The following is a 12,821-nucleotide window of genomic DNA, read 5'->3' on the forward strand; positions in this document are numbered from 1 at the left end:
AGGGGACGTTTAGACATGTTAATAATCTGCAATTCATCTATGTCCCCAGTGTGTTTTATGTGCTCCTTCTCTTCCTCAATTGATAGTCCGATATTGGAGGCGTTACTTGAAAAAAAAAAAACACCCTCTATTGCCTCTATCACTTCCTCCACGTTCATGACCTCGACTCTGGCATCTACCTCTCCCTCTCCTTCTCGTAAACAAGCTACTGTTTGTTTGTGTGTCTGATTCAGTGTCGTAATCCGATGATAACTGGTCTATCTCACTCTCAGTATTAGTCTTGATATTTGGCTTTGCAAAATCAAATATTTTCCCTTCTTAAAATCTTTGGTGTCCCTTATATACTGGAAATGCTTCCTTTCTTTTAGAAAACCTGTGAATCTTTCCACAGCTTGTTGTAACGCTAGTTCTTTTTTACCAAAATCCACCGCAGAGGAGAATTTTTTAGCTGTTTCAATACAGTCTTGAAGTTTAGACGTATTTGTAGCTAAGACTACTTTCACACTGGCGTTTCTGGGTCCGCTTGTGAGATCCGTTTCAGGGATCTCACAATCGTCCCAAAACAGATCAATTCAGCCCCAATGCATTCTGAATGGATAAGGATCCGTACAGAATGCATCAGTTTGGCTGCGTTTGGTCTCCTTTCCGCTTTTAAGGCAAATGATGCGGAGCCAAACTGATCCGTCCTGACTTACAATGTAAATCAATGGGGATGGATCCGTTTTCACTGACACAATATGATGCAATTGAAAACGGATCTGTCCCCCATTGACTTTCGATGTAAGTTTTGACTTTTTTTGAAAGAATAATGAAAACGGATCCGTTCTGAATGGATACAAGTATTTGCATTATCGGTGCGGATCCGTCTGTGCAGATACAAGACGGAGGTGTGAAAGTAGCCTAATATTTCCTTTTCCTCTTCTAGAAGCAATTTCATAAGGCGCAGGGATGACTCTATGGACTCTTTTTCCCACTTTCTCATAAACTACTCAGATCGTACCCTTATATTTGGTAGAATCGGGTTTCTTAAGCCACGTGGTACTATTTTATTTTTCAAGTAGGTCTCTAGTGTCTGCACCTCCCACCAGGAACGTACTTGATTTTTATATACCCTGGTGAGATTTTTAAAAACTGATGTAATACTTAATGTTTTGGGCTGTGCTGGTAGTTCTTTATCTGAGAATACTTCTTTGGGATTACCAAACCAACTCTCAGAATTGAAGTCCCCTGACAAGAAGCCTGCCATAACTAAGGACTCAAATATTGGGGATTCACTTAAAATGATACATTGGTTTGCGTTACTATCAAAACAAAATGACTTTCTGCCTGAAAAGGAACGCTTAAAAACAATTTTATTTAAATTATTAAATAAAATAGGGGGCACTGCCTCCGATTGGAGAGGAAAAAGTTCAGTTTACAGAAGCGTCAAAGCTTGTTTACTGTAAGAACTGTGAAGCTGTGGAATAGACTTCCTCAGGACGTGGTCACAGCAGGAAAAGTAGACAGTTTCAAAAAGGGTTTAGACGAATTCTTAAAAGTAAAAAACATTCATGCTTATGAAAACGTGTAGAAATTTGAGTCTCAATTCCTTTTGGGATTCACATCCCAACCTATCCCTTGGCTGAACTTGATGGACGTATGTCTTTTTTCAACCATATTAACTATGTAACTATTATCTTCAAAAACGTGGCTATTCGCCAAAATACTTCGATCAGGCTCAGTACAGAAGGGTGGATACTGTCAGTTTAAATATTTGTCACATAGTCACCCTTCTGTCACACAAACATCGTTACCCAGTATGGAGACATACTATGATAAGTGTGTTGTATCCTTAGATACTAAATCCAGGGGGCATAGAAACGCGTCGAGCAGACACAGAATTATACAAGGATTTATGTAGAAGTAGGATAGTGGCGTACGGGAGTGATTGGAGCTTGTGGTTAGCGGTGCTGAAGGCTTTATAAGTGGAAAAAAATAGCACTCACCACCATATAAAACATCCCAGTATAGCTCCCTAAGAGTCATTTGTTATCCATGTTGCAAATAAGGAAAGATAAATTGTCTGGGGATATTTAGTATCTAAGGATACCACACACTTATAGTATGTCTCCATACTGAGTAACAATGCTTATGTGTGACAAAAGGGTGACTGACAGTAGCCACCCTTCTGTACTCAGCCTGATCTAAGTATTTTGGCGGATAGCCACGTTTTTAAAGAGAATAATTTAAATAAAATCGTTTTTAAGCGTTCCTTTTCAGGCAGTAAGTCAATAATTGCTGCAGAATAAATGTATTGCCTTTATCTCAAGTGATAAGATTTTTGGATACAGTCAGCAGAGTCAGCTTCCACTCCTGTTCAGGACATTCTACAGTGATAAAATCATGTACAATACACTACAAGCAGACAAATGATGGGGCAGAGAAAGTGCTAGTAAATGGTTTGATGGCTCTTACTTCCTTTTGGCTCTACCAAGTAAGAATAATACAAAACAGCCCCAACACTAAAAAGTCAAGCAACTTGATTAATATGTTAAAGGAAGGAAGGAAATGCTTGAATTTCGAGTCTTCATCTTCCTGTGTTTTACCTGAAACCATGCTGCCTTCCCAAGGAATGGTTTTCCTGCCGCACTCTTCATATAGCGAGCCATCATCATCCCAATGGTCCCAGTGGTCATCCAGGCAATTAGCATAAGGGCACCTGAAAAACAGATGGGCCAATGTGTCCCGAGTAAAGGTTTGTTTTGGGTCTTATTCTATCAAATCGGTTGGAAGATTCAGTTAAAGTCTGAATATAATAATATATAAAATTCGACCAGAATCAAAACTGCTACATTTTTGTTTAGAATTTCATCTCTTCCCTTTAAACCTTTTAATGCAAACACAACATTAGTAAATCATTTTAGCTATGCAAAAACACATGGTTGATAGAGGTTACAAACAGCCTGAAAAATGCAGCACAGTCAGATTCGTTATGCTTTTTAAAATTAAAAACTTTCCAAAAACTGTCTCTTATTGGGTGAAGATGTACTCACAGTAGTATTGGAAGAAGCAGTAGCTAGTTTTAAACAATCAGTCCAAAAATTTTGCTTCAACAGGGGCAGATGCTTATTAACTGTAGAATAATTAATTTACAAACTGGAGAAGGTTTGCAACAGTTTTATATATATTTTTTTTTTTAAAGCAGCATAAAAAAGGACTGTCTCTTTGGTTGATAGCGGTAACAAACAACCTGTTTAAAAACACTGCACTGTCAGATTCATAATCCTTTCCCACTTAAAAACTTTCCAAAAATTGTCTTATACTCACCATGACCAAGCACTACTGTACTTTCTCCACTCTGTGCCACAGTTGCCATAAAACTTGACAGGTCAACTTTACTGTTCGTTATCCACTTCGTTGTATGTTCCTGGATTTGACCTGTGCACAATACATTACATTCTTAATAACATTTATTGAATACACTTAAAAGGACTGTATTACTAATTAAAACCAGATACTAAAATACATCAATATCTGTTTTTCTTCTTTTCATACAGGAACTTATATTTTGCTCTATAAACAGTAGTTAATAGATTTGCTTTACAGCAGCCACATGGACTACTGAATTTAGTGTCTGGCAATGACTTATTGAGGGAGAATTATCAAAACTGGCACAAAGGAGCTCTGAAAGATGGAATCTGAGCAACTAAGGCTACTTTCACACCTGCGTTTAGGTCGGATCCGTCTGGTATGTGCCCAGACGGATCCGCACCTATAATGCAAACGCTTAGATCCGTTCAGAACGGATCCGTTTGCATTACCATGAACAAAAAAAAAAAAAATTTTTTTTTTTTGTTCATGATAATGCAAACGGATCCGTTTTGACTTTACATTGAAAGTCAATGGGAGACGGATTCGTTTGAAAATTGAGCCATACTGTGTCAACTTCAAACGGATCCGTCCCCATTGACTTACATTGTAAGTCTGGACGGATCCGTTTGCCTCCGCACGGCCAGGCGGACACTGAACGCTGCAAGCTGCGTTCAGGTGTCCGCCTGCTGAGCGGAGCGGAGGACAAACGGAGCCAGACTGATGCATTCTGAGCGGATCCGCATCCACTCAGAATGCATTAGGGCTGGACGGATCCGTTCGGGGCCGCTTGTGAGCCCCTTCAAACGGAACTCACAAGCGGAGCCCCGAACGCTAGTGTGAAAGTAGCCTAAGCCAGTTTTTCTTTGCATTAGTCTTGATTAATCTTCCCCATTGACTTCCATGGGATTGTTTTGTGTGCATAGTCTGTGACTTATGCAGAGTTTACTGTTTGGGGAGGGGGAGGAGGGGAGCCGTCCCATTATCTACTGTCAATAGTGGATCCTGTGTTATCTGCCTCTAGATTCAGAATAGATGTGTTACCTGTCATTGTAATCCTGGTTGTGATAATAAAATGTGAAGTGATCTCTACAGAAAAAGGAAGCGTTGGCTAATTATGACATGACTACTCAGAAATGATCTCAACAGAACAAATGTTAATGATTATGAAGCTCAAAGGTCAGCGTGAAAACTGCACGATTTCTTGATTTAAAAAATAAAATAAAAAACTTTTGTGTTGGAGAAAAATTAATTGCTGCATTAACTAATTAGTGACCACCAATATGCCTTTTTAAAGTGGTCACTAATGGGCCTTAGGTTGGGTTGCCGCCTTCTCCCGTGCAGCAGAGAGCAGGGACTCGGCTCTCACAAGAGAGCCACATTCCTGCTTTAAGAGCCTAGACCAGCAAGAGTGCAGATTCGGGCTGTTTAACCCCTTAAATGCTACGGGCAGTGGTGCCCACAACATGTAAGTAGTGACAGAGGGAGTGGATGTGTGTTTAGGTAGACTGGGACCTGGTGTAGGCTGAGACCTGCCTTGAATGTTCTCTAGTAGGCTGTACCTCTCTGGTGTAGTCTGCTGGTCAATGTCAGTATAGCACTGACATTAAAATGCAATGCACGGAGGGGTGGAGCCTGGCAGCGTTGCTGAATGCAAGCAGCTAAGTGAGCTCTGCTGTGGGCCGACTAGGAGCGGGCAATTATAAGCTTTCCAAGTGAGCCAAGATGGGGAAACTTAGCAAAGAAAAGTCTAGAGACACCCCTGGATCCCTGAAAACAGGCATCTGATATGGGGACTTGGATAGATTTGTTAAAAAGACGGGATCCATTTCCTCGAGGCGCGTGAAAAAAATTGCGCCAGGAGGTAATGCACCAATTCAGCCTGAAGCCACGGAAGATTCGGAGGGAGAAGAGGACAGCGATGCCGGAACCACAAGATAACTTACCTGTGTCCAGAGCCTTCATGAGACAACTACTATCTGAAGCGCTTGATTCCCTGCTGCAGGAGCTAAAAGATTTCAAGCAGGACTTCCAGCAGGTAAGTGACATAGTAGAGGCGGTGGAAACCTCACAGGCTGCCATGGCCACGATTGAATCGGCGGTCTACAAAACCCTGGAGCACTCCCAAGCCCACTTAAACTACCTCTACAACCTCAGGACAACTGCGGAAGGTGGAACAACCTGAGGCTCAAAGGCTTCCAGGAGTCTATTCACCCGACGTCATAATGGAAACCGTAACGCGTTTCTTTGCAGACCTACTGGGCACAGACCTAACAACTGACCTCGTATTAGACAGAGTGCACAGGTCCCTCAGACCCCCTCCATGGCCCTCTGAACCGCTGAGAGATATTATTTGCCGGCTCTCCAGCTTCCAGCTCAAGGAGCAGTTCTTATACAAGGCTAGGTCTGCATTGCATCTTAACTATGCAGGTACCAAAATTACTATATACCAAGACTTATCACCAATGACACTTAAGAAAAGGTGAGCTTTGAAGCCTTCATTAAATGTCCTAAAAGACCATAAGCTGACATATCAATGGCTTTATCCCTTTGGTCTGCTCATTAACACCACTGATCGTAAACTACTAATCAGGGCCAATGCAGACCTCAAAAGAGTCTACGACGATTTGAACATTGAAGATCTCGAGATAGCTGATTGGAACCCGGTCGTGACTATGACTGACCTGCCACCAATACCTCTTGTACCAACATGGTCCCCAGCAAGACAAGGGAGACCTAAACAACCAAAGAGGGCAAGCAAGCTTACTACTTTCACACTAGCGTTCAGAGAGGATCCGTCTGGTATCTGCACAGACAGATCCGCTCCTATAATGCAAACGCTTAGATCCGTTCAGAACGGATCCGTTTGCATTACCATGATAATGCAAACGGATCCGTTTTGACTTTACATTGAAAGTCAATGTGGGACGGATCCGTTTGAAAATTGAGCCATACTGTGTAAACTTCAAACGGATCCGTCCCCATTGACTTACATTGTAAGTCTGGACGGATCCGTTTGCCTCCGCACGGCCAGGCGGACACCCGAACACTGCAAGCTGCGTTCAGGTGTCCGTCTGCTGAGCGGAGCGGAGGACAAACGCTGCCAGACTGATGCATTCTGAGCGGATCCGCCTCCACTCAGAATGCATTAGGGCTGGACGGATCCGTTCGGGGCCGCTTGTGAGAGCCTTCAAACGGAGCTCACAAGCGGACACCCGAACGCTAGTGTGAAAGTAGCCTAATCCGTGTAATCTACCTATGGACAATATCTAAAGAGACGCTGGTGGCAGCAATTTAGTAACCATACTTATTGGAAGTGGTAAGAGTTTTTATTTTGTTTTGTTATATTAAGTCTGCATCACCTCCACTATAATGTTCTTAAAATTTAGAGGACCCGTTTCTCCAAAGCGACCCACTCCTGCAAGACGGTCTAGCTGTTGACAGCCTGCGCCCTACCCACACCGTTGTGAACCAAGCGAACTGCTTTAGACACACTCAGGTTTAATATTTGCACTATTGTTTTTTCACTAGTACCAGCGAATGTGATCACGATCATGTCTATAGTCTTATCTGGCAAATGTTGTGTTATATACCTTACCCCCCACCACCTCCTCCCTTGGGCAACCCAACCGTGACCCCTGGGCCATACGCTCATAAAAGTATAATAAGCCTTACAGGTCTCTACAACAGCTCTTATATGACCCCCTAATCACCTACTATAACTACGCTTAAAATGTGTTCATTTAACGTTAGGGGACTGAGTGCACCGACCAAGAGGAGCCTGATTTGTACTCTTATAAAAAAAAACAAAAAAAAAAACAAGTAGATGTCTTACTCTTGCAAGAGACACATTTCAAAAGAGGTAATATACCTCGATTGAATCACCTAGTGTACAATCAATGGTTCCACAGTACTGCACTACTTTCACCTACTAAAGGCACGAGCATTGCTTTGCATAGACGGCTCCCCTTGGTGGTGCGCTCAACCCTGGCAGATGAAGGGAGATATATCTTCCTCAAAGGAATGGTGGGTACCCAAATTTACACGTTTGGTAATATTTATGCACCTAATGCTCAGGCTGCCTGGTTACATGATGTGTTGCTGCTGAAATTTGCAGAAGGAATTACACTGCTTGGGGGGGATGGGGGTAGGGGACATTAATGTGGCACTCCACCCACACATCCTCCAGTGCCTCAGCCATGTCACACAAGGCGCTTAGACAGATACGCATCTCCCTAGCCAGAGCAGGTTGAAGTCTGGCGCTCCCTGCACCCACCCATTAAAGACTTCTCATTTTACTCCACAGCTCACTCATCTAATCAAAGATTAGACTCTATATTTGCACCTTCAACAATGCTTCCATACTGTACAGATGGAACAAAACATACAATGCAATAGCTCTCTGCAAACCAAATAAAGTACAAAAATGCATTATAATTGCTAATGCTATGCTTATAAATTAGAGATGCTTGGCAAATACATTTTGTACAAAATTATTTGAGCCCGTCTGCCACACGTCAAGGCGATCTCTGTAAGATGGGAACCTAACACTAAATTCTACCTGTTATGTGCTATGATGGCTACCATACAATTCAGGGAGTGTAGGTTCCACATGCATGCTGGGCCCACCTTAATTTTTATCATCTTTGGTGCCAAAATGTCCTCCATTATATCCAGGGAATGCAGGTACCAACATGCATGCCGAGCTCACTTAACACCTCTCCTGGTGCCAAATGGCCACCAACAAATGCAATGAGAGTCCACCTTATACACTGCGTGCAGAATTATTAGGCAAATGAGTATTTTGACCACATCATCCTCTTTATGCATGTTGTCTTACTCCAAGCTGTATAGGCTCGAAAGCCTACTACCAATTAAGCATATTAGGTGATGTGCATCTCTGTAATGAGAAGGGGTGTGGTCTAATGACATCAACACCCTATATTAGGTGTGCATAATTATTAGGCAACTTCCTTTTTTGGCAAAATGGGTCAAAAGAAGGACTTGACAGGCTCAGAAAAGTCAAAAATAGTGAGATATCTTGCAGAGGGATGCAGCACTCTTAAAATTGCAAAGCTTCTGAAGTGTGATCATCGAACAATCAAGCGTTTCATTCAAAATAGTCAACAGGGTCGCAAGAAGTGTGTGGAAAAACCAAGGCGCAAAATAACTGCCCATGAACTGAGAAAAGTCAAGCGTGCAGCTGCCAAGATGCCACTTGCCACCAGTTTGGCCATATTTCAGAGCTGCAACATCACTGGAGTGCCCAAAAGCACAAGGTGTGCAATACTCAGAGACATGGCCAAGGTAAGAAAGGCTGAAAGACGACCACCACTGAACAAGACACACAAGCTGAAACGTCAAGACTGGGCCAAGAAATATCTCAAGACTGATTTTTCTAAGGTTTTATGGACTGATGAAATGAGAGTGAGTCTTAATGGGCCAGATGGATGGGCCCGTGGCTGGATTGGTAAAGGGCAGAGAGCTCCAGTCCGACTCAGACGCCAGCAAAGTGGAGGTGGAGTACTGGTTTGGGCTGGTATCATCAAAGATGAGCTTGTGGGGCCTTTTCGGGTTGAGGATGGAGTCAAGCTCAACTCCCAGTCCTACTGCCAGTTTCTGGAAGACACCTTCTTCAAGCAGTGGTACAGGAAGAAGTCTGCATCCTTCAAGAAAAACATGATTTTCATGCAGGACAATGCTCCATCACACGCGTCCAAGTACTCCACAGCGTGGCTGGCAAGAAAGGGTATAAAAGAAGAAAATCTAATGACATGGCCTCCTTGTTCACCTGATCTGAACCCCATTGAGAACCTGTGGTCCATCATCAAATGTGAGATTTACAAGGAGGGAAAACAGTACACCTCTCTGAACAGTGTCTGGGAGGCTGTGGTTGCTGCTGCACGCAATGTTGATGGTGAACAGATCAAAACACTGACAGAATCCATGGATGGCAGGCTTTTGAGTGTCCTTGCAAAGAAAGGTGGCTATATTGGTCACTGATTTGTTTTTGTTTTGTTTTTGAATGTCAGAAATGTATATTTGTGAATGTTGAGATGTTATATTGGTTTCACTGGTAAAAATAAATAATTGAAATGGGTATATATTAGTTTTTTGTTAAGTTGCCTAATAATTATGCACAGTAATAGTCACCTGCACACACAGATATCCCCCTAAAATAGCTAAAACTAAAAACAAACTAAAAACTACTTCCAAAAATATTCAGCTTTGATATTAATGATTTTTTTGGGTTCATTGAGAACATGGTTGTTGTTCAATAATAAAATGAATCCTCAAAAATACAACTTGCCTAATAATTCTGCACTCCCTGTACCTCTCCTGGTGCCAAATGGCTTCCAGTGAGTGAGGGAGAGCAGGCTTAGCTTTATACTCCCATACTGTATAGATGCCTCCATTGGATCCCTGCTTCTATCAGATCATGCCCCAATATTCCTGCAATTTCAGCTGAAGTCAATATCCAAACCAGAGATCTCCTCTACCCACTTACCCGGTACGATGCCAATTTTTTTTAAATAAAATGTTTTAAAGATAAAACGAAATGCTCTATAGGGATAGTGCATTGTATTTTAGAAGCAATCAAAAGAATGCTTGTTATAGTCCCCTTGTGGGACTAATAAGTGGTTAAAAAAAAAAATATAATACACTTTTCAAGAAAAAATTGCAAAAATAAAATCTCCCCCACGTTGGGAATTGCCATGTCTGTCACGGCCCACACTACACAAATATCATGTAAATTATACCCCACGGTGAACACTGTAAATAAAAACAAAAAAAATGTGATCAAAAGTGTTATTTACCCAAAAATGGCACCATTAAAAACTACAACTTGTCCTGCAAAATACAAGCCCTCCGACAGCTACAGACTGAAAATTTTTTAAAGTTATAGCTCTTGGAAGGCGACAATGAAAAGAAAGAAAAAGGCTAAAGGGTTAATCTCTATACTGCCCAGAAGTCTCCTATTTGCTTGTAAAATTGTGATTTTCCTAGAAAGACAGATCATAATCTTGGACAATAACTTGTAACAGGTAGTGCTGAGGGAGAATGATGCTCAGGCTGGGTCCACAATTTTCCTCAAGAGGATATATATTTTGCATATGTTTGTCGATACTTTGCATGTGTGCTGTATTGTCTATTAATAATTTTACCTTGTGGGATAAGATATAGGAGGAAAGATCATAATTAGAGATGAGCGAATTTTTCTAAAGTTCGATTCGGTTGATTCGCTGAATTTTAAAATAATTTGCTTTGTGACAAATTACCGTATTTTTCGCCCTATAAGACACACCGGCCCATAAGACGCACCTAGGTTTTTGGGGAGGAGAATAAGAAAAAAAATATTTTAAACCAAAAGGTGTGCTTTTGGTGGGTTTGGAACTAATGGTGGTCTGTGGATGGCACTATTATGGGGGATCTGTGAAGGACACTGTTATGGGGGAGATCTGTGAAGGACACTGTTATGGGGGGATCTGGGGATGGCACTGTTATGGGGGATCTGTGGATGATGCACTGTTATGGGGGGATCTGTGACGTACACTGTTACAGGGGGGATCTGTGGCTGACACTGTTATGGGGATCTGTGGATGGCACTGTTATGGGGATCTGTGGATGGCACTGTTATGGGGGATCTGTGGATGGCACTGTTATGGGGGATATGCGGATGGCACTGTTATGGGGGATATGCGGATGGCACTGTTATGGGGAATCTGTGGATGGCACTGTTATGGGGGATCTGTGGATGGCACTGTTATATATGTGCCATCCACAGACCCCCCACCCCATAACAGTGCCATCCACAAACCCCCCAACCCATAACAGTGCCATCCACAGACCCCCCAGCCCATAACAGTGCCATCCACAGACCCACCACCCCTTAACAGTGCCATCCACAGATGTCCCCCATAAAACTGTCATCCACAGATTCCCCCCCCCCCCCACCGCTCCAGTGCTGCAGTATACAAATATAAAATGTCTCATTCAATTAAAAGTTATTAAACATGCCCCCACAGCTTCTACTGATGTCACGTGCCTGCGCCGCCTGCTTCATTCATAAAGTAGGCGGCGCAGGCATGTGACATCAGGGAGTTATGCTGCCGCCCGCCCGGCCTGCATTCTACAGAAGCTGTTAGGGTGTACGGTAATATTAAAAGTGGGGGGGCATGTGTAATCACTTTTAATTGAATGAGACATTTTATATTTGTATAGTGCAGCATTGGAGAGGTGACTGCACCGGCCCCGCCGCAATTGCCGGCCCCAGCTCCTCCTCCCAGTCCCTCCCCGCTCACTCATACATCGCAGCCTGCGATGTAAAAATTTCAGCATTCGCCCCATAAGACGCAGGGGCATTTCCCCCCCATTTTTTTGGGGGAAAAAGTGCGTCTTATGGGGCGAAAAATACGGTACTTCATCACGAAGCGCATTTTTTTTGTAATTAGTGGGTGCAATGACAGAGAGCTGCGATACCGCCGCTCCCCCCCCCCCCCGTGTCATTGTACCCCTCAGATGCCGCGTTCATACATCAGAGTGTAATTTTAGACTGTTTTTAACATTTAAAAAAATAAATAAATAAAACTTACCGCCTCTATTTGCTTGCAACGGGCCGGCTGCCGCCATCTTCTTGAAGATGTGGTGTGAAATCTCACGCAGCTCGCGATTACGTCATCACGCCGGCTAAAGTCATATATCAGCATGCAGGGCATTTCGGCCGAGATCTTCAATCAAGATTGCGGCCCGTCGCGAGCAAATGGAGGAGGCAAGTATGAATTTTTTACATTTTTACACTATTTCAGGTTAAATCGATTAGCTTACACGAAGCACGAGGAGATTCAGCTTCGAGGCAAATCAAATTTATCCTGAAATTCGGATCGAATTCCACTTCGTGGGATTCGATTTGCTCATCTCTAATCGTAATCAATACGCCTTTAAATATATGAATGGCTGACATGAACCATTTCTGAAGGAAAAAACAAAACAAAAGAAAAAAGGAACCTGTATACGGCGCCAAATCCCTCAGAGGTAGTCAGCTGCTTAATTTAGAATGGTAGAACAGTGGGTAATGGAGTGTCAAAACCAGCCGTCGTCTCATTCACTATTGAAAAATCCCAGATGCTTGTGCAACCCAGCGGGGTTTTTACCAACGCTACACATGACTAAATACATATTTTATTTTATTTATTATTTATTTTTTATCATTTCATTATATTTTTTATCCATCTTTGTATGTATTTTATGCGTATATATGTATATATGTGTGTGTATGTAGGTGTGTGTTTGTGTGCTTATATATATGTGTATATGTGTCTCCTTTTGATCGGAAAACTTGGTTATGTTTTGGAGAGGCCAAAGCACAGTCTGACTAACATTCATTCCACTCTGTTTTATTTATTTTTTAATTTTTATTTTTTCTATTTATATATGGTATTACCACTTTTATTCATTCTTTATCTAATTTTTCC

General features: G+C 42.3%; 1 protein-coding gene across 2 annotated transcripts in view; it reads right to left on the bottom strand.

Moving 5' to 3' along the window:
* The window catches only part of LOC120978911 (putative ferric-chelate reductase 1), a 102,375-nt gene that overhangs the window by 33,094 nt on the left and 56,460 nt on the right, over positions 1 to 12,821 (bottom strand). For both annotated transcript variants that reach the window (XR_005774205.1, XM_040407335.1), the window contains exons 9-10: positions 3,307 to 3,417; positions 2,586 to 2,698 (exon numbers count right to left, since the gene is read on the bottom strand). Coding sequence is in view for 1 of the 2 variants with exons in the window: in XM_040407335.1 (XP_040263269.1) it covers positions 2,586 to 2,698; positions 3,307 to 3,417 (224 nt within the window). In the remaining variant the exon portion in view is untranslated. The remainder of the gene's footprint in view (positions 1 to 2,585; positions 2,699 to 3,306; positions 3,418 to 12,821) is intronic.

This window comes from Bufo bufo, chromosome 9 (assembly GCF_905171765.1).
Source record: "Bufo bufo chromosome 9, aBufBuf1.1, whole genome shotgun sequence".
Classification (NCBI taxonomy): Eukaryota; Metazoa; Chordata; class Amphibia; order Anura; family Bufonidae; genus Bufo; species Bufo bufo.